The 23,867-nt window shown below is 40.4% G+C and overlaps 1 protein-coding gene across 1 annotated transcript in view; it reads right to left on the bottom strand.

The window, feature by feature from the left end:
- coro2aa (coronin 2Aa) overlaps nucleotides 1-20,449 on the bottom strand; it is a 51,405-nt gene extending 30,956 nt beyond the window's left edge. The window contains exon 1 of the mRNA XM_030735851.1: nucleotides 20,108-20,449. Within this exon, the coding sequence (XP_030591711.1) occupies nucleotides 20,108-20,122 (15 nt within the window). The 5' untranslated portion in view covers nucleotides 20,123-20,449. The remainder of the gene's footprint in view (nucleotides 1-20,107) is intronic.
- Nucleotides 20,450-23,867: the final 3,418 nt, after the last annotated feature.

Genomic DNA, 23,867 nt, shown 5'->3' with positions numbered 1-23,867 from the left:
GTGTGTGGTGTGTGTGTGTGTGTGTGCTGCGTATGTTTATAATACCTTGTGGGGACAATTTTCCTGACATATACTACGTTGTGGGGACCAATTGCTCCTTGTGGGGACTGGAACCTTGTCCCCACAAGGGGAAACCCTGTTTTTGGGTCAGGGGTCAGAGTTAGGGCTAAGGTATGAATTGAGTTTAGGTTAGGGTTAGGGTTAGGTATGTGATGGTTAGGGTTAGGAAAAGGGTAAAGGTAAGGTTTAGGCTGTAGAAATGAATGAAAGTCAATGGAAATTCCCCACAAAGATAGCAAAACACACTTGTGTGTGTGTGGTGTGGTGTGTGTGTGTGTGTGTGTGTGTGTGTGTGTGTGTGTTGTGTGGTGTGTGTGTGTGTGTGAGATCAATAAGGACAGGGCAAGAGTCCTAAAAGCTTGTGCTCCCCTTCCAAAGAGCTTGAACCAGAAGCTTTCCCTCTAATCACAGCAGGTTAATAACTAGCTGTTGTGAGAAAATGGGCCAGACCCTTTGACACTACAGAGACACAGTGACCTTCCCTTCTTTACTCTGTCATTGCTGATTAGCCGTCTGACTGTGTTTTGGCTGTAAAACATCTGGTTTCAGTGCCAATTCTGTGTTGCACCTCAATGCTTTCACTTTGGAGCAAGTTTAAATTGTAAAATATATATTAAAAAAATGTAAAAACAATCAAATGTCTGCCAACTGAGCAAATAGTGCAGTCCAGCTCAAACACAGGTGCAGTCAGTAATTCGATTGAATTGGAGCTATTGAAGCCCAGTGTACACAGAAACCTCCATTATAGACAGATTAATTTACACGAGTCCTCCTGAAAACAAATAAATGAGAGCCTGTACACTTAGGATAACATCACTGTATTTGTGAGAAGTGAGCAGCACCACATTGCACAAGAGAAAAACAAAGTCTTTTTTTTTTGTCCCCCGATTAATGTAGATTTGCATGTTGCCTTGTGTTCTGGTTTTTCTGCTTCACTGTGCAAATGAGGAGCCGCACCTGCCCAGACATAAATAAAATACAGAGTCGATGAAATCGCCATGCAGTGAAAACACTGGAGAGGTGAACGCATAACTTGTATAGTAAAATAAAATGCATCTGATTCACAATAAACAATCATCAGCCCACTGGTGCTTTGCTGGCAAGATTCAGATGATGAGATCATCATGAAAATGAGAAGTTAACTTTCTAGCTCTCAGGTTCAGTGTCGAGCATCAAGCTCCTTGTAACAGGAACTAATGAGAAATATAGAATATATTTCTTTTCATTTCAGGAAAATTCACAAAATTCAAGAAATTGTCAAGAAACACAAGGAGCAGCATGGGTAATCAAGTTTCAGATTAGAATCTGCTCCTGTCAACTGACTTAGGTGTGACTAGCTATGCTGATAAAAATCAGTGGTTATGAATTGCCTGCACAAGCCTCAACCTGGGAAATATGCACATGGCCACATTTCCAAGTCTATTCAAATCTCCTCCATCAAGAAACAAATCTGTGCTTTCTAGATTTACAGTACAGTGCAAAAGTACTGAGTCAACCCTCATTCCTTCCATATGTTGCTTCCAAGGAGCCAGGCTTTCTCATCATTTTCTAAAGTGGTTGTGAGCAACAGTTCTCCAGGCTTTCTGAAGGTCTTTTTTCTTTGGATATTGGCTGCTTTTTCACTCAATTTCAGTCCAGTCCTTGTACCTGATCATTTTCAGAGGAATGGTTTTTGTTTGTTAAGCCACTTCAAATCAATCATTCTAGCTTGCACATAATGGAAAACTTAGCAAAGAATCCATTTTAAATTATATCTTTAGACACTTTGTTACTAGTGGCCTGTCACAAAAAGACAGAATTTGGTCCCTTTTCTTTAGTTGAATCTATGAAGAATGCCAAAGATAACAGTTTTACAGGTATAAAGCAATATTTCTTTTCTCCAATAAGAGTAAACTGGTAAAATGGCAGGTCTAATAAACTATCTACAGCAGATGAACCTGAAAGTCATGTCCTTAAGAAACAGGAACAACTTCAGCAAAGACCTGACACAGAACCTAAGAAATACATCTGGACCTCCAGCTGATCCATCTACTGTTCACTGAAGCCTCATCAGAAATGGTCTCAGTGGAAGGGTGGCTGTCAAGAAGCCATCCTTAAGGAAGGGAAACAGGGAGAAAAGGCTGAGGTATGCCAAATTACACAAGAACTGGACTGAAAGAAAAAAAAAAAAAAAAATCAGTGGCAACAGGTCTGATGGAGTGATGAATCCAAATTTAAAATATTTGGTTTAAATCATCCATATGTATGAGGAGGTACAACAGTGAGTGTCTACAGCCATCTGTGGAGGCTCTGTAATGATTTGGGGCTGCACTTGAGTCAGTGGTGTTGGAGATCTTGTCAAAATTGATGGAATTATGAATGCAGAAAGTGCCATCATGCAGTACCATCTGGAAAGCATCTGACCGCCTATAACTTAATTTTTCAGCATGACAATGATCACAAGCACACTACCAATGCAGTAAAAGCATACCTGGATAGGAAAACATATATTGGAACCCTATAAGTCATGGATTGGCCTCCCCAGAGCCCGGGCCGCATCATTATTGAAGCAGTGTAGGATCATCTTGACAGAGAATGGAACTAAAGCAGCCAACATCCAAAGAAGAGCTTTGATGTCCTTCAAATAGCCTGGAGAACTGTTCCTGAAGACTCCTTAAACAAATTAGAAGAAAGCTGCCTCAGACAGTTCAGGCTGTGTTGAAGAATAAAGATGGTCATAGCAGATATTGACTTTCAAGCCTGTTAGAATTGTACAAACAGTTTTATGTACTGCATTTCCACGTATGCTTCCATGTATGTTTCAATAAATCACTGCACCTATTTCCCATTTTCCTAGCAGAATATAAAGAAATGAGGGGTGCTCACAACTTTTGCACAAGACATTTGTATATTCAATGATTCAGAGCTATTTAATCGTCATTTGGAAACTTAGTTGCTGTCTGTGGTTTCAAATAACACCTTTAATCACATACCATCATATGGCTGCCTTAAGAACACTGTGTGATGGTGATCTCACCTCCAGTTGGCTCAAATGTTACATGAACAATGTGTTTGCATGCCTGTGCAGTGCACCTCATTCTTTTATGTCTGATTCACTCCAAAATCTCCATTGACACATCTGTTTGAAACAATTCCCCTTCAGTGATATCACAGCTATACAACCTGCTTACGTCAACTTTGGCACGAAACACGGTTTGTAAAACCAATGAACCCTGGAGTCATGTCAGAAAGGCATTCGAATCATGCACTGTTACTCATTTTATACAATCACGAAGCATGTTGAAATCAATTACAAATCCTGGCACCTCTCTCAGTTGTCACACTATCAAGCTGTGAGGATTATAGAAAAAGTAAATAATGTGGCATTCTGGATCCGACAAGCAGGAAACCAAATCAGTTTCTTTATTCACTTACAGAGAGAGAGGGTTAGCTGGAAATGGTCGCACTACACACAACACATGATGATATCACAGACGGGGGGGAGAGTAGTTACAGCTGAACTTCAGACACTTAGCATTCATTCAGGTCTGTTCCTTTTGTTGATTTTCCTGCTAAATTTGTCAGAAGATAGAGATCAAGTATATTTATGGCTCAGATGGTAGTGCTTCAGAGAATTTCCTACAGCTGATAGACACCTATCATTACTTAGGAAAGCTCCTGGAAACATCCGTGTAATTTGATACTATCTAACTGATCACAAGTCATATCTGTGTGCAAAACCACTGCCTTGTTCAGTCACCACTCCCACTGTCAATAGTTAACTAAACAGTGAACAACATATGTCATACTTCAGGCAGTGCCTAATAATAATTTTGCTCCATCACAGTTGGCTATTGAGCATTAAAACCTCATAAAATGAGGATTTATTTAACCACACCTGTGTCAGACTGCATTAGTATCAGTCTAGTCTGTACCTATACTAGCAACTGAGTGTTGGGAAAAGATTTGAGGATGAGGTTTTAGATAAGCAAACAACATATTACACTGCCCTTATTATACCTATCTAGAGGTTCATATTGGCATCTACTAGAATAGGTTTTCATGTAAAAGAAACAAAAAACCCACATTTTTTACTGTATGAAAATGAGGTATTGGTTACATACTGTTATAGCCTCTGTACTCCAGTAGCAGGCAGCTAGCAAAAAAAACAAACAAACAAAAAAAACAAAGTTTCCCTTTAAACAGAGTCCAAGACCAATGGGTGATGTCATGGTAGTCCATCTTTTACATCTTTAATATACAGTCTGACACGTTTAAACCAAAATTTGTTCGAGACTCCTGCAAAAGTCACCACACTACACAACATCTGAAATTACTTGCATTGTGACCACTTATTTTTCTTCGACTTGTAGCCTTAAGCATTGGCCTAGCTTTTTTGTTTTTTTTTTTTGTGCTGTTTATCTGATTTCCAGGAAAAAAAAAAAAACATAATTTCATGATGGAGGTGGAGTACGGGCAAACAAAGAGTTCAAATCAAATTAGGTGCAGACTGACTTCTGCCTAGTGAGAAAGCTGGAGAGAATCCATCTCGTCACATCTCAAGCCAAGTTGGCTCTGACAACAGTCTGCATGTAAAAGATGGAAGCTGCCTCCAGGCCTGAACAGTGAGATCGATGTGGAACTGCTTTAAACCTACAGTCTTTCTAACGGCCAGCAGAGGGCGGCTAATCTGGTTACAGAAAAAAGTCTAAGAGAAAACATCTGCCTTGATTTACAACCTGGGATCAGTAAACACATATACCTAATAATGATGAGTTCATGGTCCCTGTTGCAAATGTCAACTCACTAATATGAGAAGTGAAGTGAGGAGCGAGAAGTGGCTTTACTTTAAGGGTGTGACAGATCAGCTGCACGTCAGGCACGATGCACGTGTTTTACGTAATGACACAGGTAAGTGACTTACTAGTGTCTTCTGTGGGAGAGAATACCTCCTTTCGGCCTGGGCTTTATAAATTTTCAAACCTTTTACACACGTGAAAACAATATATGACACTACAGTAAAAGAGGTGACTCATAAAGCATAACATAGGACTTTAAAATACAGGATCATATTCCTCCTAATATATGGTCTATTAGGCTTTTAGAGGACAGAAGCACTATTCATTAGCTGCTGCACATAGTTACATATATATGATGAATCTATCCATGCCTATTCCCTCTTATTTTCAAATGGAGCACACGAAGTGTTTCCATGTATGTTCCAAAAAAAAAAAAAAAAAAAAAAAGAAAAGAAGAAAAGAAAAAGAAAAACAAGCATATAAAAGATTGCCAAGTGACCTAGATCTCAGCTTCATTGAGAAACTGTAGGACTATTAAAATATTAATCACATCATAAGCACAGATCATGCCACATTACAGAACAGAGATCGGATCAGCCTTATCCTTGAGAAGGTTTATTTTATCTTATATTCATTATAACTAAGCAAAGCTGCTCTGCAGCCAGCTGGTGCCCTTTGCAGGAAAAACTCCTAATAGTTAAAAATATTCTGCATCAAAGAGAGGAAAGAGGGAAAAATGTGCACAAATGAGATTTGATGTTCTAAAATTAGCCAGAGTAATTTATTTATTTATTTTTTAAATGGGAATTAACCATTTGTTTTACACACGTAAGAAATATTAAATGACAAGATGGCTGAAGGATGATTAATTATTCAACAAAGGCGATGAGGTGGTTTGATTAGAGCACACCAAGGAACTCACAAGGATCCTCATCATGTAGATTAATTAATACAGTGTCAGTGAGCTTAACAGCAGCTAAAGGGCATCCACCCACTTATTCCATAGTAACTGTAGTCAAGGTGAGTTTCACTTTCTGAGACTCAAGGGGATTAGCTTGCTTTTATATAGGCTCAGCCTCTCTGTATAAACAACACACAGCAAACTGCCACCATGAACATCCTGCTGTCGAGCAAAAGGAGCCCAAAGCAAATCATATCACACCCATTAGCTAACTGCATTAATGCACTGCAGTATGCAACAGGACATGCTAGGGCCGGGTTATCTATGACGCCTCAAATTAAGACTGAAAAATATTAGCTTAAGAAATGCACTTATATAATGCTTTGTGAATAGGAAAGTCTTCAGCTACAAAGCTAACAAGCTAATGTTTAACCCAAGCATAACATGCTCACTAAGTTATTATATTAGCAGGCTAACATTGTCATACTCACTAATGAAGTGAAGCTGAGGTAGATTGGATGCAGCTGCAGGCCGTAAACTAAAATAGGCCACTTCACACATTTAATTTAGCGTTTTTACAGTCATGTGAAAATAAAAATGTTCACAGGACTCTCTGCAGTCTGGTGATAAACTAAGACACCCCACGTTTCAATAGCTTGTACAACCAACTTTAACAGCAATACCTGCACTTACATTTGACTCTAGAATACTTTGGTATACAGAGGAGTTCATGGTTGACTCAGTGACTGCAAAGTGCCCAGGTCCTGGAGCTGCAAAACAAGCCCAAGTCATCATCCTCGACCACCGTGCTTGACAGTTGGTATGAGGTGTTTGTGCTGATATGCTGTGTGTTTTCACCAAACAGGATACTGTGCGTTATGGCCACACATCTCCACTTTGGTCTCGACAAAGGACATTGTTCCAGGAGACGTGTGGTTTTTCACATGAAACTCTGCAAATCTAAGTTGTGGTTCAATGTTCTTTTTAGAGAGAAGAGGCTTTCTCCTGGCAACTCTTCCGAGTCATACTTATTCAGTCTTTCAGTAATTGTGCTGACATGAACTTTAAAATACAAACTGTGGTGTTTAGAGTCTGAGATATAGCTTGTGTTTTTGTTTTTGTTTTGTTTTTTTATTTCTCTGAGAACTGCACAGTTTGACCTTGGGGTGAATCTGCTGGGACATCCACTCCTGGGAAAATTGTAGTATTGTGTTAACACACACCTGAAGAATCCAGTTATCTAGTTTCTTTCTCCATTATTCCAAAACTGTGTGTCTGAATGTTGGGTTGCAGCCCTTTAGCCAGGGGTCATGAACCTACAGCTCTTTCGCCCATCTCCACTAACTCCCTGCAGCTTTGACAAAACACTCAGTGAACATGTTGGTAAAAACCACTCATCACTTTCAATGCTGCTGGCTTATTAGTATGTTCAATATACAGCTGGACTACTTTTACAGCTAATCCCTTTACAATTAAACACAGTTGTTATTTTAGCTCTATAATTCTAGAAATGCAACAAAAACATGGTATTATTGTCACAAAAATGTACTGTAGAGTCTTCACATGTAGTAAAACACAATTATTTTCACCTGAAGTTAATAGACTAATTTATACTTTATAGGCACTGTCACTCTGACTATAAGGCTAAAATAAATAAGCTTTCTCCTTCATACACATTTCTTTGGCCAAAAATGGATCATAATTGGCTCTTTTGATAGTAACAGTTGCCAACCCCTGCCCCAAGACATCATAAAGAGAAAAGTACTGCCCCTAGTTGGCAAACAGTCCGGGCACTGTACCGTTAAGGGTCAGGCTCAGCGTAGACAGAACCAGGCTAAACATGGTTTATGTAGGTATGGTAGAATAAATGGTCTGGCTATAACATGAGACCTTTAAGAGAAGACAAAGCAATCAGATTTAAATGTCTGTACCGAATTTTATGGTAATCCATCTGTTAACAGTCAAGACTTATCACTACAAAAACATGTAAATGAATCAACAAAAGCACAAACAATTCATTGATTTGCACAAAAAAGTACTCCAATATTTTCTGAAATATTTTAGTCTGCACACAAAAATCTCATCCCTTTGCCTCACTGCAAGTATAAACAACAGTTGCATGTATTTTTTTTAACCATACAGTCTGACTCTATATACACGTTCAAAAAAATTAAAGGAACACTTTGAAAACACATCAGATCTCAAAAAATATGCTGGATATCTATACTGATATGGACTAGGTAATGTGTTAGGAATGAAAGGATGCTACATCACTGAATGGAAATGAAAATTATCAACTTACAGAGGGCTAAATTCAAAGACACCCTGAAAATCATCCATCCATTCTTCCTCTTATCTAAGTGAAAAGGTTATGCAGCAGGCTAGTCCATTTTGCCAAAATTCCATTTCATTCAAAATGTTACTCAATAGTTTGTAAGGCTCCCGTGTGCTTGTATGCATGCCTGACAACATTGGGGCATGTGCCTAATGAAACGACAGATGGTGTCCTGGGGGATCTGGGGCAACCTGGCCGCATCGGATGTCCCAGAGGTTTTCTACTGTATTTAGGTCAGGTTAGAGTGGGGGCCAGTCAGTGGTAGCCAGTCAGTGGTAGCCAGTCAGCGTAGCCAGTGGTAGCCAGTCCTTCATCCTCCAGGAACTGCCTAGATATTCTTCCCACAAGAGGCCGGGTATTGGCGTGCACCAGGAGGAACCCAGGACCCACTGCACCAGCGTAGGGTCTGAAAGTGGGTCCAAGGATTTCATCCCGATACCTAATGGCAGTTAGGGTGACGGAGCCTAGTGAGTAGAGGTCTGTGTATCCCTCCATAGATATGCCTCCTCAGACCATCACTGACTCACCAACAAACAGGTCATGCTGAACTATGTTACAGGCAGCAGAACATTCTTCACAGCTTCTCCAGACCCTTCCACATCCATTGCATGTGCTCAGGGTGAACCTATTCTTAAGTGTGAAATATACAGGGTGCCAGTGGTGGACCTGCCAATTTTGGTATTCTATGGCAAATGCTAGTCAGGCTCCACTGTGCTGGACAGTGAGCACAGGACTCACTAGAGGACATTAAGCCCTCGGGCCACCCTCATGAAGTCTGTTTATGATAGTTTGTTCAGAGACATTCACACCAGTGGCCTGCTGGAAGTTATTTTGTTTGGCAGCGCTTATCCTGTATCTCCTTGCACAAAGGAGCAGATACCGGTCCTGGGTTAAGGACCTTCTACAGCCCTGTCCAGCTGCAACCTCTGTGGGGTGCAGGTATCGCTTCGTGCTACCAGTAGTGACACTGACCCTAGCCAAATGTTACTCTAGTGAAAAAAACAGTCAGAAAAGATGAAGAGGGAAAAAATGTGAGTGACCTCCACCTGTAAACCCATTCATAACAGTGTATACTACTGAGAATCAGGTACAACACTGTACACAGAGGAACTTATTCCAGTCGTCTTGTAAAAAATGAAAAGCACTTGTTGAATAAACAAATGCAGGCATCAGAGAGTCTACAGTTCTGACAGTAATTTTCATGAAGTGCAACCATCAGAGCTACTTTAAATCTCAATATGACAAACACACACACACACAAACACACGTACATGGAAGAGGCCAACCAATTGGCTTCATGAATAATGAATAAGACTCTGCTGACCCATCTGCTTCATGATTAAGACCTGCTGACTTCAAAAAACAACAACAGCGCTCACCAACTGAAGCAGCGCGGTTTTCATAAAGGTGACCAGGAGCTTTTAATCATGCCCCCCCCCCCCCCCCCTCAGGATAATCTTATCTTTATATGGAGTTGTTTAAAATGAGAAAAACATAAAACTTAACAACTATTTCCTTTAATCAAAACATACTGAGGTTTTGCAGACGTGTGAGCACTAACCATGTGATTCAACCTGTCTGTCATTTTGGATGTGTGACAATCATGGTGAGAATGTAGGATCGAGTGAATAAGGCCCCAGTCACACAAGCTTAGAGACTGGGCCATGACCATTTGGCAACCACTGGTTGTTAGAAATGTGTATTCCCCAACTAGATGGCAAAAACCTTGATGTCATTGCTTCGGTTGCTACCATATTGCTGCAGTCATAGTTTGAATTAAAGTGACAGACCTGTCTACAAACACTGTCCAGCTACTCTCCTACCTGTGGTAAAACTGTGAAAAGTGTGAAACAAGCTACAAATGGAGGCCTTTTGCCTTCAAACTAAAAGTTGCACCTCATGAAACATGTTGGCTGCAGAGCTGAGCTTTTACTTTGAAGGCAAACCTTCTTCCATTTCTGGTTCGCATCGCACTTTCTCAACTTGTATTACTGCTCGGCTAGTACTTGGCGAGTGTTTGCAGACAAACATGAAAAACTACAGGCAACTGTGGCAATCTGCTAGCAAGCAGCAAAGCAATCACTAAGAGGTTTTTGGAAGCTTTTCTTCCTGCGGCCTGCAGTATGTTACTTGCACTGCGCACACATTTATAGACTCCCTCTTTATTTTGTAAAATAATCCCCTCCCTGTTTGACCCACGTGGCACCAGATAATCCTCAAACAGCTGTCATGTCAGAAACGTGCACGACTGACCTGAGTGACTGTGACGTAACAGTAAAAGAAAAAGAAGGCCGGGATGGAAACACAAACAAGTCTTTTTAAGCCATTGTTGGAGAAGTCATTACGCCTGGCAGTGTAAATGCGCTGCAGTGACAAACAGCAGGCGACAGCTTGTTTAAGGGAAGTTTGTGGTCTTCGGGACAATAACTGAGAGGTTCTGCGGTCACATGCACACGCTGAAGTTATATAAGAGCATTTTCAGGATTTTCAAACCATTGTCAGGGCAAGTACAGTAATCATCCCTAACATACACCAGCAGATTGTTTTAAAGCTGAAGTCTCTCCAGATTTTACTCACTGTGACCTCTGGCTGAAGCATCAAATGATGATCTACAAATACCAATAACAACTCCCTGATGATGAATCTACTTACAGCTCCAAAATCTGGCTTCTTTATCACATCGATCACTGCTCACACCTTTCAACAAAAAACAAACACCAAATACACTAAGAGGTAAGAGGGTTAAAATAAGATTAAGTGAACTAGAGCTTTTTGTTTTCCTTAGTGTTATACAAATCTAAACAGGATATTGTTCATTTAAATCTGTTGGTCAACTTTAAGATGCCACTTTGGGCTTTGAAAACTGTGATAACATGTTAAAAAAAAATGCTGAGCCAAAAGCTACTTTATAATGTAGATAATCAGAAGCTTTGGCCTTAAAGCAGTGAAATAGAATTTGAACATCAATCTTAAATAAGACCTTACTGTGGTGATGATCAGTTGCTCTATTGCCTTTGTACTCATTCAATAAATAATTTAATTATGTAACTTCTGAAAAAAGGAATAAAATTTGTCAAACCATCATTCGGTTCCATGCACACATTGCTTATAATGTAGTGAACATACAGCACTCAGAAAAGTCTTGAGCTGTCCCTCATGTCTTTGTATTGTTAAGAGAATGAAAAACGGGGGGCAGCAGCTTATTGAATGTGCCAAACATAAGTAGCAATGCGTATATAAGAGAAAAACAGAGTTTGGGCCTTATAACGGGCTTGAACTCAATATCTTGTATGACCACCTTTATTCTTTAACACAGTCTGAACTCTCTTAGGCAGCTTTCTTGTCCTTTCTTTAAGTAGTCTTCAGGAATAGTTGTCCAGGCTTCTTGAAGGAATCAAATCTGATGGTAGGAAAGATCACCACTGGATATAAAAGACAGCTCCAAACCATGACAGAGCCTCCACCATGTTTCACAGATGGTTGTAGACACTGTTGCATCCACTCTCCTGACCTCCTATAGACATACTGATGACAATTTGAATGAAAATTTTCAAATTTGTTGCCACTGATTTTCTATCCAGGTCTTGTGTAATGTGGCATACCTCAGCCTTTTCTCCCTGGTTCCCTTCCTTAAGAATGACTTCTTGACAGCCACCCTCCCACTGAGGCTTCAGTGAACAGTAGTTGGATCAACTGAAGGGTCAGATGCATTTCTCAGGTCTTGTGTCAGGTCTTTGCTGAAGTTTTTCCTGTTTCTTAAGGACATGACTTTTAGAAACTGTTCATCTGCTATAGATAGTTTTCAGCTAATAGCTCTGCAGGAGTCACAAGTACTATTTTTTTCCCTGTCAAACTGGGAACAAGGATCTGTTTTTGAGACAGCCTGCTAGTAACAAAGTGGCTAAAGATATAATTTAAAATTGGTTCTTAACAAAACTAAACTACAAAAAAAAAAACAAAAAAAACAAATGGTCAGACACAAGGTCCAGACTGAAAGGAGTGAAAAAGCAGCCAGTTTAAAAAGAAAAACTTTGAAAGACCTTCAAAACCTGGAGATGTGTTCCTCAACACCACTTGAAAAAAAAAAATGCTAAAAAAGTCTGGCTCCTTGGAAACAAAACATAAAGAAATGAGGGGTGGCTCAAGACTTTTGCACAGAACTATATATTGTTGACGAACAAACATTAATGACATCACTGCCAAAAATACTCACGCATTGTGCCTTCATCACTGTAACTCACCACAGTGGCCACTCAGCAACAGTTACATTCTCCAAGTTACTTACATTTACATTGCTGAGATTTTGAGGACGCAAATACCGTCTGAACAAAGAACATTCAACAAGTTTCCACATTATATAACTTGTTTAAAAATCCTGACAAAGACAGAATAAGTGTGTACCAGATGTTTCATTGACAGTGTGAGAACAGTAGGATTAAATGAAAGAGGCCACAAGCACCGTGAAATCACTCTGACCCTGCCGGGCAGGGAAGCAGGCCTTCATTAGGTTTAGTGAAAACTGAACCACAGGAGGTGTGGTGGGGGCACAGTCAAAGTCTTATGGCCCCAGGGGGCTTTGTTCTGAAGGTACAGTCATGTATAAGGCACCATTTACTGGGAATGTCGAGTTCTCCACCATCACCTCAAAGCACAAAGTCAGCTCTGTAATGGCAACAGAGGACATGGGACATGATCTGCCTCAGCTTCAGGCCTTTTCTAACCAGCTAATAAATCTGTGATATAACCCACAACAAAGAAAGTTAAAATGCATGCATGGCGCGTGCGCGCGCGCGCGCACACACACACACACACACACACAGCTAAAGGCCAAAAGCACACGCATTTACAATGCTTAATGTGTAATGACTACAACAGCTGATTGATGAAGTTGTTTTTACTGATTTATTGCTGTAAAATGCTTAACTCACTGGATCCCCAAGGAGCAACCTCCAGGGCTCAGAAATGAAACCAATGAGGACTTGCAGCTGCTGCATGAGTCCCTAGAGGCTGGCTCCAAAAAAAGTCCCAATGGATCGCCATGTTAAAATGTCCAACTTTAGAGCAGAAATAAACATGTTACATAAACAAAAGATGTTTTCCCCTCAGTTAGTACAAATCACTAGCTGTGCATCAGGAACAGTTGATGCAAAAATACATCCAACTAGTCTGAAAGTAAGAACTAATTTTATTCTCAGTAGTTCTGCAGAGGTTTTTTTTGTTTGTTTGTTTGTTTTTTCGTTTTTAATTTTTTTTTATGTATGTTTTTTAAATGTCTTGTTTTTCTCTATATGGGTACCACACACGGATTTGCACTCGACAAACTAGAATCAGTTTTTGGAAATTTTGGTTTCTAAAAAATGAATTATGTTATTCTTGTGAAACATTTCAGATGAATTAATCTGCTTTTTCTTTCAGCTCTAATACAGCACAACATGGTGATTTTGTTATTATATGCAATGAAAGATGATACTTAAAAAACAGCTTATACTAGCTGCATCCATCCATCCATCTTCTGACAGTTTTCTGGGTTTGGTCACTGGGACAGAGGTCTAAACAGAGATACCCAGACCTTCCTCTTCCTGTCCAGCTCTTCCAGGGTGACAATGAGCTCCTTACTCCATCTCTAAGGGAGAACGCAGACACCTTTCCGAGGAAATTCATTTCCTCCACCTGTGTCCATCACTGCGCAAAGTTCATGCCCATGGGTGAGGGTAGGAACGTAGATCGACCGGTAGATTTAACAGCTTTGCTTTCATGCTCAGCTCTCTCTTCATCACAACACCACACCATCAGAGGTCACCCTTAGGCCACCAATCCAGAAATTCTCTGTTGCTTGGCTGTGCTTTAGAAACTCTCCCCATAAAAAGTGAACAGAATTGGTGACAAAGGGCATGGAGTACAACTCCCACAGGGAACAGGCCTGACTTACTCCCAGAAATGCAAACAAGGTCTCACTGCAGTTCTACGGGGGACTAAATGGACCATAACAACAGGTTTGTCATCACTTTATTGCACAACAGCAGCTTAACAGGCACATACATCCTGGAGGGAATTTCTGCCACTCAGGTCATCAGGTTGGTTCAAGGGAATATTTTCTCAAAATGCACACCTTAAATTCACAGCAGGTGTTACAGGACGGAGGGCTTTGGCTCCTAAAAGCAGCAGCAAGTGTCTCATCACAGAAACTTGAATTTGGCTCAAGTTACATTTTGGTGTGAGTGACGGTTAGATACGCTACAAGATAAACAGCCAAGTGCTTTCACAGTAGGAAAGAATGGAAACAAAAGAGAGGTTCAGAGATTCAGAAGAAGTGAGCATCTACATAGCAAACGGCACACGTCACAGGCTGGACAAAGAGAGGGAATCTCAGGTATGTGTTTAACAGTCTGTGTGATAACATGCCAGAGATCCAGGTTAACATTTTATGGTCCAACTTGAAAGTGCGCAGCAGATTTTTTCCCACAGACAGAGTAGATTTAAACAGAAGAGCACGGTGCCTTCAGACACCACAAACACCTCGTTAAGAACTGGGACTGTCAAGATTTTTCACCCCAGCTCAAAGCCAGCTACAGCAGGCAGGGTTCATTTGTGGTCGGGAGATTTTTGTTTCACACAAGCGTAGACGTGTGGCAAACTCATTAGTCTAATGCTTTTTTTGGCAGCGGGTTGGCCATTAGATAGATGACAGGCCTAATTAGACAAGTGGAGAGCTGGTATGACACCTCTCCACACAACAAGGCGCCAAAAGTCGTGCCTCAAAGCGACACCCTTTAGTCTTAAACTCAGTGCAACCCCAAAACATGTTCGCTGTTCATTAGCAACAGACTTTTCTCTGTTAAGGGCCTGCAGAAAAATTTGCATCAAACCACAGCTAGGCTGAAGAGTGGTAACTGACCTCGCTGTTTATCTCCTGTGCTCTGATAAAACACCCGGGGGGGGGGCAGCGAACAGTTAGTGTAAGTATTTAAAAAATGAGCCAAAGGTCGATTCTTAAACTAAACATTATTATTTCACATCTTCACCAGAGTAGCTCAACATTTTGGGAGCTTCTTTTTGAGTGTTAAATACTGAGCAAGTACTTAGCTCAGCATAGAGCCAAGCGCAAAGGGTTACCCTGCCTCTGAGGTTAGCCCTGAAAGGAGCCCTAAACTTATCTTATTAGTTTCATCTGTACAGAGTGAAACTATGTGAAGATGTCAGAGCCCAGGGGAGCTAACAGTTTCCACCTGCTACCAGTCAGGGCTGCCAACTTCCAGCTATCAGGTGGGGTTGGGAGTTTCAGCCTGATAAATTTAATTATCATCAGCTCATCGTTGCTGACAAAATTGTTTTATCAGTTCAATTATGATTTCCTAACTTACTGAAGAGTGAAAAGTCTGTCCATGGGTAACAGTGTTTTATCTTTACCATATCAGTAACCTTAAAATGTGTTTTAAAGGTTGCTAGGCCACCTGTTACTGTATTTTGTTAGCCGTTTTATTGATTCGAGAGGTCACAAATATAGTTGGAAAATGTTAATGAGCACATAAACAAAAGCAGACTTTGGAGGTAAAAAGGTAGCAAAAAGTCACTAAAGGCTGTTTAATAAGCAGACTGGACATTTACAGACAGAAAAATAAAAACATACAGTAAAAATTCAATTCAATTCCATTTTATTTATATAGCGCCAAATCACAACAAACAGTGGCCTCAAAACAACTGTAATGGAGCTCATGACTCAACCTGAAGAAAGCTGCTGTGTAACATGTGATTCAGCTGTGAGCCTGTATGACTGCTCACCTGTCAATGACGTAGAAAAGCACAGACTGGGATCCCAGTCGCTCCAGTTTCTGTGTGGGTAATGTGCGAACACTCTCCAGTTTCAGGGATGTTTGTGTGGGTAAACCTGTGAAGCTGCAGGTGCGCGCTAAACTCACAGGAAAGACTCCTACCAGTAGCCGGAAGCAACAAGCTAAACGTCAACTTGTGCTCATTATTGATGAATCTTGTTAATGTAGTCTCAATAAGGTAAGTAGAGTAAGTAGAGTAAAAATAGTACGACAACCTCCTTCCAACTAGGGAACAAAACAAAACAAAACAAAACAAAAACAGCTTTTCCCACTGATTGTGTTAAAAATGTTCACATTCAGCAACGGATTGCAACTGGTCGCCCAGAGGCAACACCTTCAACCTCTGGGTGACCACTTTCAATCACAAGGCGATTAAGATAAGATAAGATAAGCTTTATTGTCATTGTCATCCACAGATTACAACGAAATTAAGATTGTGCTTGACTCAAGTTTGAGGTGCATAATATACAATATACATATATACATAAAAAAATCAAGAAATAAAATAGTGCAAAAGGAAAGAAATGGATGGACATCAAAAGATGGTTGCAGCACCTGGAGGTGTTGCAGAGTAAACAAAATTACATTTCAACAACTAATGTCGAGAGCAGAAGTTCTTATGCCTTTGAATTTAGTGCCATGATTGCCATCGCGTAGAAACTGTTTTTTAGGCGATTTGTCCTGGTTTTTATTGCTCTGTATCTCTTTCCTGATGGCAGCAACTGGAAGAAACCATGGCCAGGGTGTGAAGAGTCATTTAAAATGTCCATAGCTTTCTTGCGGAGCCTGGAAGTGTAAATCTGTTCCATGGTGGGGAGGAGGCAGCCTATGGTTTTCTCTGCTGCCCTGACAACCCTCTGGAGCGCCTTCTTGTCCGAGGATGTGCTGCTACCGTACCAGGCGCACAGACCGTACGTGAGCACACTCTCTATGGAGCAGTGATAGAAGGCCTGCAGCAGGTCTGAGGGGAGACGGTTCATCCCGAGGATTCTCAGAAAGTACAGTCTCTGCTGTGCCTTCTTCAGCAGCTCCTTGGTGTTGGTGCTCCAGGTTAGCTTGTCCTCCAACTCCATGCCCAGAAACCTAAACTAAACCCCTACATGGGTTTCATGGTCGGAGGCAGCTTGTCTCCAAAACATTGCAGTCTGACTCAGACTGACTGCAGTCACATTGGAGAAAGTTTACAAATAACTGCCATCTGAGTTATAAACACAAACAGCCAACACATTGCAGTCAGTCTGAGCGCAACTTGTCTACAAGATGTCTCTTTACACTAAAGGTCATTTTGCAGTTAATCGCTGTCCTGCAGCAACTACGTCACTATTTGTGGACGAATTTCTGTTTCCAATCTATGAGTTTCTGGCTGGACTCAGATATTTAAGTAGTTAATGTGCATTTCTTTGTACATAACTGGCAACAGATTTGCATTTTTCGCCAATTTATCACAGTTAAGCGACATATCATCACGGATGGCATGTAAATGCCAGCCTGACCCCATTCAATTGCAAAATGATAGCAGACCGATAGCAGATTGACTAATTTTACTGCCATTTTATCGCCACTGCCAAGAGACACCCACAAAGGAAGCAATATGCAGCTGGACACTCTTTTTTGAGCTTGTGCTTAAATGAGACTAATCTCATAGATTTAACTCCATAGTTAAATTATTTCCCAAATCACAGTGACACATGACAAAATTCTTTGGGAATAATATGAATATTTGGCCGGTCCAATCACAGTGCACGCTCTGGACCTGCCCTCTGTGAAACTGATGTGCACTGCCACACTTGAAGAGCCAAGTGGCACAAAAGTCCTAAATTTGTCCCACTGCGCCACATGTGGTGAGCATTAGACTCGGTTCATTAAACAGAGCTCTCAAACTGTTTTTTTTTTCTTTGTCTTCACTTTATTTACGCCCATAACAATGGATCCAAACCATCTGGTGAGCTGGTGGCCTGAAAGAGTACAGCCACCCACAGAGCAGAAATAACAGACTTCACTTAGAACCAGTGAGGTGTTTGCAGACATGAGGACGACATTAACTGAATGGGTACAGTAAATCTATTCTTAATCTACTAACTGATGGGACACACAGCATTGTGATTACAAGTGTGTTTGGGTATGGTGTTTACTCATAATAAAAACAATTTAAATGTGCAATTCACGGGTCTCCAGAGAATAATGTGACACCTTTAAAGAGCTTTTGTGCAACAAATACTCCCAAACCAAATATATTAAATTTACAGAGGTGTGAAGTATCATTTAAAACTGAAACCTGCTAAAATTTTCACATTGTTGCTTTAAAATGAACTAGATAATGAATCAGTTATCAGTAGGGACTCCCCCCCTTTGATTCAAAGGTGAAATTAAAGCTGCAGTTAGCAAATATCTAATCAGCCGATCACATGGCAATGACTCTGTGCATTTAGGCATGCAGGCTTTGGTCAAGACGACCTGATGAAGTTAAAACTCAGCATCAGAGCAGGGGAAGAAAGGTGATTTAGGTCACTTTGAAGGTGGCATGATTGTTGTTGCCAGGCGAGATGGTCTGAGTGTTTAAGAAACTGGAGATCTGCTGGGATTTTCCCACATCTCTGGGTTTACAGAGAATGATCCAAAACAAAGAGAAAATATCCAGTGAGCAGCAGTTCTCTGGGTGAAAATGCCTCATTGATGCCAGAAATCAGAGGAGAATGGCCAGACTGTTTCAAGCTGATATAAAGGCAACAGGAACTCAAATAACCACAGGTTACATTCAAGACTCACAGAATAGCATCTCTCGATGCACAACATGTCAGACCTTGAAGCAGATGGGCTACAGCAGCAGAAGACCACACCAAGTGCCACTCCTGTCAGCTAAGGATGGAAAATTAAAGTTACAGTTCACACAAGCTCACCAAAATTGGACAGAAGTCTCATGAGTCTTGATTTCTGCTCCAACATCTGAATGGGAGGGTCAAAATTTGAAAGCATGGATCCATCCTGCTTTGTATCAAAGAGTCAGCCTGATGATGGTGGTGTAATGCTCTGAATGATATTCTTTGGGCTCCTTAATACTGACTGAGCATCTTTGAAATGCCACAGTCTACCCAAGTATTGTTAGTGACCTTTATCACCACAGTGTACCCATCTTCTTCAGCAGCATAACACACCATGTCATAAAGCTCAGCTTATCCCAAACTGGTTTCTTGAACTTTACAATGAGTTCACTGCATTCAAACGTCCTCCACAGTCACCAGATCTCCATCCACTAGAGCCCCTTTAGGATGTGGTGGAACAGAAGATTCACATTGTGGATGTGCTGATGAATCTGCAGCAACTGTGTGATGCTATCATGTCAACATGGACCAAAATCTCTGAGAGATATTTCCAGCACCTTGTTAAATCTCTGCCATGAAGAATTAAGGCAGCTCTGAAGGCAAAAGGGGTCCAACCCAGTACTAGCAAGGTGTACCTAATGAAGCACCCAGTGAATGTATATTACCCTACAACAGTTATAATAATTTTATTCAATCAACTACTTCAACTACTTTACTCAACTAATCATCATTTTACCTCTACAGTTAAATATAATTAAGCTGACAGTACAGGGGAGACCCATGTTCACAGATTTTATGAAAATCAAAATCGGTGGCATCCTATGGCATCAGCCTTCACACAAAATAAAAAGCGGGATTAGAGAATCTACAGCACCAATAAAATTAATTTGACAGCTTTAGCTTCAAAAGCGTGAGGAACATGTCTCTGATGTGAGTAAACAGTGTTTTGGAGCGCTCGGGGAGTGGTGTTATGGGGGCAATGATAGGAGATCGTATCAGCTTCAGCAGAAGCCTCTGCCCACTTCTGTATCAGATTATGAAACACACGGGCTTAAAAACATCACGCAGGAAGCTGGAGAGGTCTCTGTAGCGCGGATGACACGCGTGCGTCTCGCAAAGTGCAGACAAATCTCGTAGCTGCCGCAAAGTCTTCCGCTGAAATCCAACCTTTCTACAGGCGTGTTTGTGCGCCCCCCGGTCGAAGGAACGGGCTGTGGAGGCGCATGGCAGAGCTCCAGCTGCAGCTCAGAGCCACGCTGCAAAGTGTGCAGCCCCCCCTCCAAAAAAGCCCCCCAAAACTGTCCGACCCACACAGGTAATCCGTTTAGTGAGCTGCAAACAAGTATGCAACACGGAGCGAGAAGTTGAGACTGAAGGGAACTCACCTTTGAGACGGTCATACGGGGCGAGATGTGACGGCAGGTGGTAGTTTTCCCTGAGGAGGAGCCAGTGAGGCGCAGCTGCAGCGGCGGCGGCGGCGGAGCTGCTCCTGCCGGAGGTGCTGGTTTTTGCTGGTAGAGGGGACTGACCGGAGCAGGAACGAGTCGTGTTATATGACCGATGGTTGTTGCATAGTGGTCACTTAAAAGTCATGACGCCCGGCGCAACCTTGAGAGTCCCCGGAACTAAAAACAAATAAATAAAAATAAAATCTCACAGCCAGAATATTTCCCTCCCCTTCAAACTGCAGCCACCGTGAGAGGGAGGAAAAAAAAGAAAAGAAAAACAGAGCCAGCGGAGGAAGAGGAGGACGAGGGCGGTGGATGAGGAGAGATCAGAGGGAGAGATGCGACGAGAGGGGAGGGAGGGGGGGAGGGAGGGGCGAGGAAATCCAGGTCGAGTTCAAGCATACAATGTTACAGTTATTACCATAAACATCCAATAAACTACAAAGAAATACAAGTCAAACAAAAGATATTGTGACATTTTAACATCATTTTACACATACAAAATTAAGATCAGCATGTAAAATATGACAAATTTACATTAAATTATGCGTAGTAGACAAAATATCATCCCCGTTTCATTTTAATTTACCTGCTTCCCGGGATGCACCGATTGTGAAATCAAATAAATCTTAATTATAACAAATGATTTTTACATTTAGCCAAAGCCCAGCAGATAAATATCACCCTATTTGTCCACATGCTGACAGCGGGCACCAAAGTTGATGTAAAGGTGCGCCCCTAACTGCAGTTTGCAGTTTCCTACATCAGAAAAACTACATGTCAGTAATTCAGATTCATTTTAAGACCGTATCACCTTCACTGTCACTTTTCAGTTCAGCCATGCTACCATGTGAGGTCGTATAAATGAAGTTCAGTCCAGATCATTAAAAAATGCAGCTTCTGCAGAGTCAGTTTAATTTAAACACGTTTTAAACAAAGTTTTCATTATGCTTGGCACTGTGACATCATGTGTACACAAACATTCATTGTGTTTCTTAGTGTTTTTTTCTTTGCGGGTATATTACTTAAACTATACACTGAATTTAAAGTGAAATAAAACCAAACCAAAACAATTTGTTTTAGGCCTCGTTCATCCTGTATTTGTGTAGACCCTGCATGCTTTGGATTGCGTGTTTGTGTCCTGTGGTTTTTTTGTCATGTGTTTTGGAAATTTACATAGATAATATAGTGACAGCACACTGTGCACACGTGGTGTGTATGTAAAAATAAACTCACGTTTGAGCTCATTGACACGAACACCTGGATCAGGGCGGCTGGTTTCTGTGGCTCTGTGAGGAGACCATGCCGAATCTATCATGTACGGTCTTCTGTGTTACAGCTGGCAGGGAGCAGTGATCACAGTGAGGAGCTGTCAATAAAGATCCACACATCAGTTTTGCCTCAGGGTCTGGAAGCGAGTGTGGCTGCTGAAATGTGGTCAGCACAACGTGGGGATGTGTTGCTTACTCTCAACTGAGCATGATATGTATCACTGTATGTGTGTTAGTGTGTGTTTTTTGTCATATGCATTCTTCTTACTAACAGTCACACTGGACAGATGTGGGGTTTTTAGTTGTTTTTTTTTCTGAATGGAAAAGAGTCAACAAATGCACAGTGTGTCTGCTTAATACTGAAACATATGATTTTAAAGGATTATTGAAAAATATAAACAATGTTTAAACCCTAATATTGAAAGAAATTTAATTATTTATATGTAACATTAAAAGAAAAAAAAACATGGATGGATGACAGGCTGTGTGAAAGCATCCTCATTTCAGGGCTTTTGTCGCCTCCCAGCGGTGAAACAGCGCCATTACAAAAGGCCCATAAAGCAGAAGCTCCTGTAACACACAGAGTATCCCTTTACACAACTCTCAGTTGTTTTATTATAGAGAAAAAAAAAATTACCTATAAATAAGAGAGTGGTGATGATGAGGGTGATGATGAGAAAATGTACAGTATAAAATTAATTTTGGCACATTTCATTTACAGTCAGTTGGTCAATAATGAATAAAAATCATGAATAATTCACATTGCTTTCTCCATGGTGCCTCGCTTATGGCTTCATCTGCCTGCATTTGCTCACTTTTAAACAACATGTGTTTCTTGTGTGCTGACTAATTCTAAAGATTCAGTTTTATATTTTGTTGCCTTTTGTTTCCAGGAAAACTGGCCACCACCTTTGAGTCTCTACATACTTTTCTAATGTACTGGGGGAGAGAATATTAGACACCTTAGAAATAACTTGCTGAACTCAGCTTTCCAAAAAATGTGGTTAATCACAGTTAATTCATGATTTAACAAAGGAGGGAAAATACTTTTTCACACAGGGCCGGGTAGGTTTGGATAACTATTTTCCTTTAATAAATGAAACCATTATTAAAACCTCCATTTTGTATGTACTCTGATTATCTTTGTCTAATATTAAAATTCTTCTGATCTAAAACACGTAAGTGTGACAAATGTACAAGAAACTAAGAAATCAGGAAGAGGGCAAAGACTTTTTCACAGCACTTATTTAAAAAAATGCATCTTTAAAAAGTCCTATTATGCTTTGGGTTGCAAACTTTCATTACCTGAGTTCATTATTGTGGAACATCTTTTGTAAATGAAGTTCATATTCAGACCATTTTTGAAGCCTCCATATAAAAATAACGGCACAAACTTAAATGTACGCTCACTGTAGAAAGAGGTGCGTTTATTAGTCCATCAAGTGTCTCTGTGACACTTTGTTAATGGCATAATTATTATTCTTGGTTGTTTTCTTGTCTAGAGTGCAGATTGGTTGAATTTTGGTTGCTACTTTACATATTAAATTAAGATTTGGAACATTAAATTATCTACACAACAATCGCACATACTTTTTCATACAGTCCATAAAAACCAGCCAACAGGAGTCAGGACGTGTTTCCAAGGTAACTGGAAGTCCAAATGAGGCAAACGTGGTGATTTTTCTGTTCTAGTTGCTCATTTTGTCAACCTAATTTAATGCAATTATGACAAAGCATTATCATAATTTATCATTAAGAGACTTTGGCATTTTATATGTATGCCATTAAATAAGACACAACTCTAAATAGCCCTCATTTACTAACAGAGTGGACGCACAAATCTGTGTGTAAATTGTGAATAAATGCAGCTTGAATCATTTTCATACCTGAATTTTTTTGTACTTTACAAATTCAACAGAAATGCCTCTGACCATGTCTGCAATCAAATGATAAAGACCTGGCTGTCTTAGGAAAGTTATTAAAATGACTACAACTACTATTATTACCACCAACACCTCCTCCTTTTTGTCCTTATTTACAGTCCAAAACACCATAACCCACAAAATGCTCAGAATTACAATTAAAAATCATACTGATAATTATTTAATACTAAATGAAAAGGTATGAGCTTTAAACACATTCCAGTATTCCTTCTCTCATCTAAATTATCCTTCATTAAAAATGACTAACCCTATCCCAAGGATGCTGGAAAATCTTTATTTTTTTTTTATTGTAATGAGTTTCTTATCTCAGGCTGTAGTAGAAGTAGTAGCAGTAGTACTAGTATTCCTTTTAAAAACATGTTTAAATTTCCTTCATCATGTGTTTGTGCTAATGGTCAGAAGCATTTATAAACCTGCTAAGTATGAACATACTGATAAATTACTAATTTGTGCGTGAAATCTTTGTACGCACAATTTAAGCAC

The sequence above is a fragment of the Archocentrus centrarchus genome, chromosome 1 (genome assembly GCF_007364275.1).
Source record: "Archocentrus centrarchus isolate MPI-CPG fArcCen1 chromosome 1, fArcCen1, whole genome shotgun sequence".
Lineage (NCBI taxonomy): Eukaryota > Metazoa > Chordata > Actinopteri > Cichliformes > Cichlidae > Archocentrus > Archocentrus centrarchus.
The sequence above is the reverse complement of the archived record's forward strand: the minus strand, read 5'-3'. Positions and strand labels throughout refer to the sequence as shown.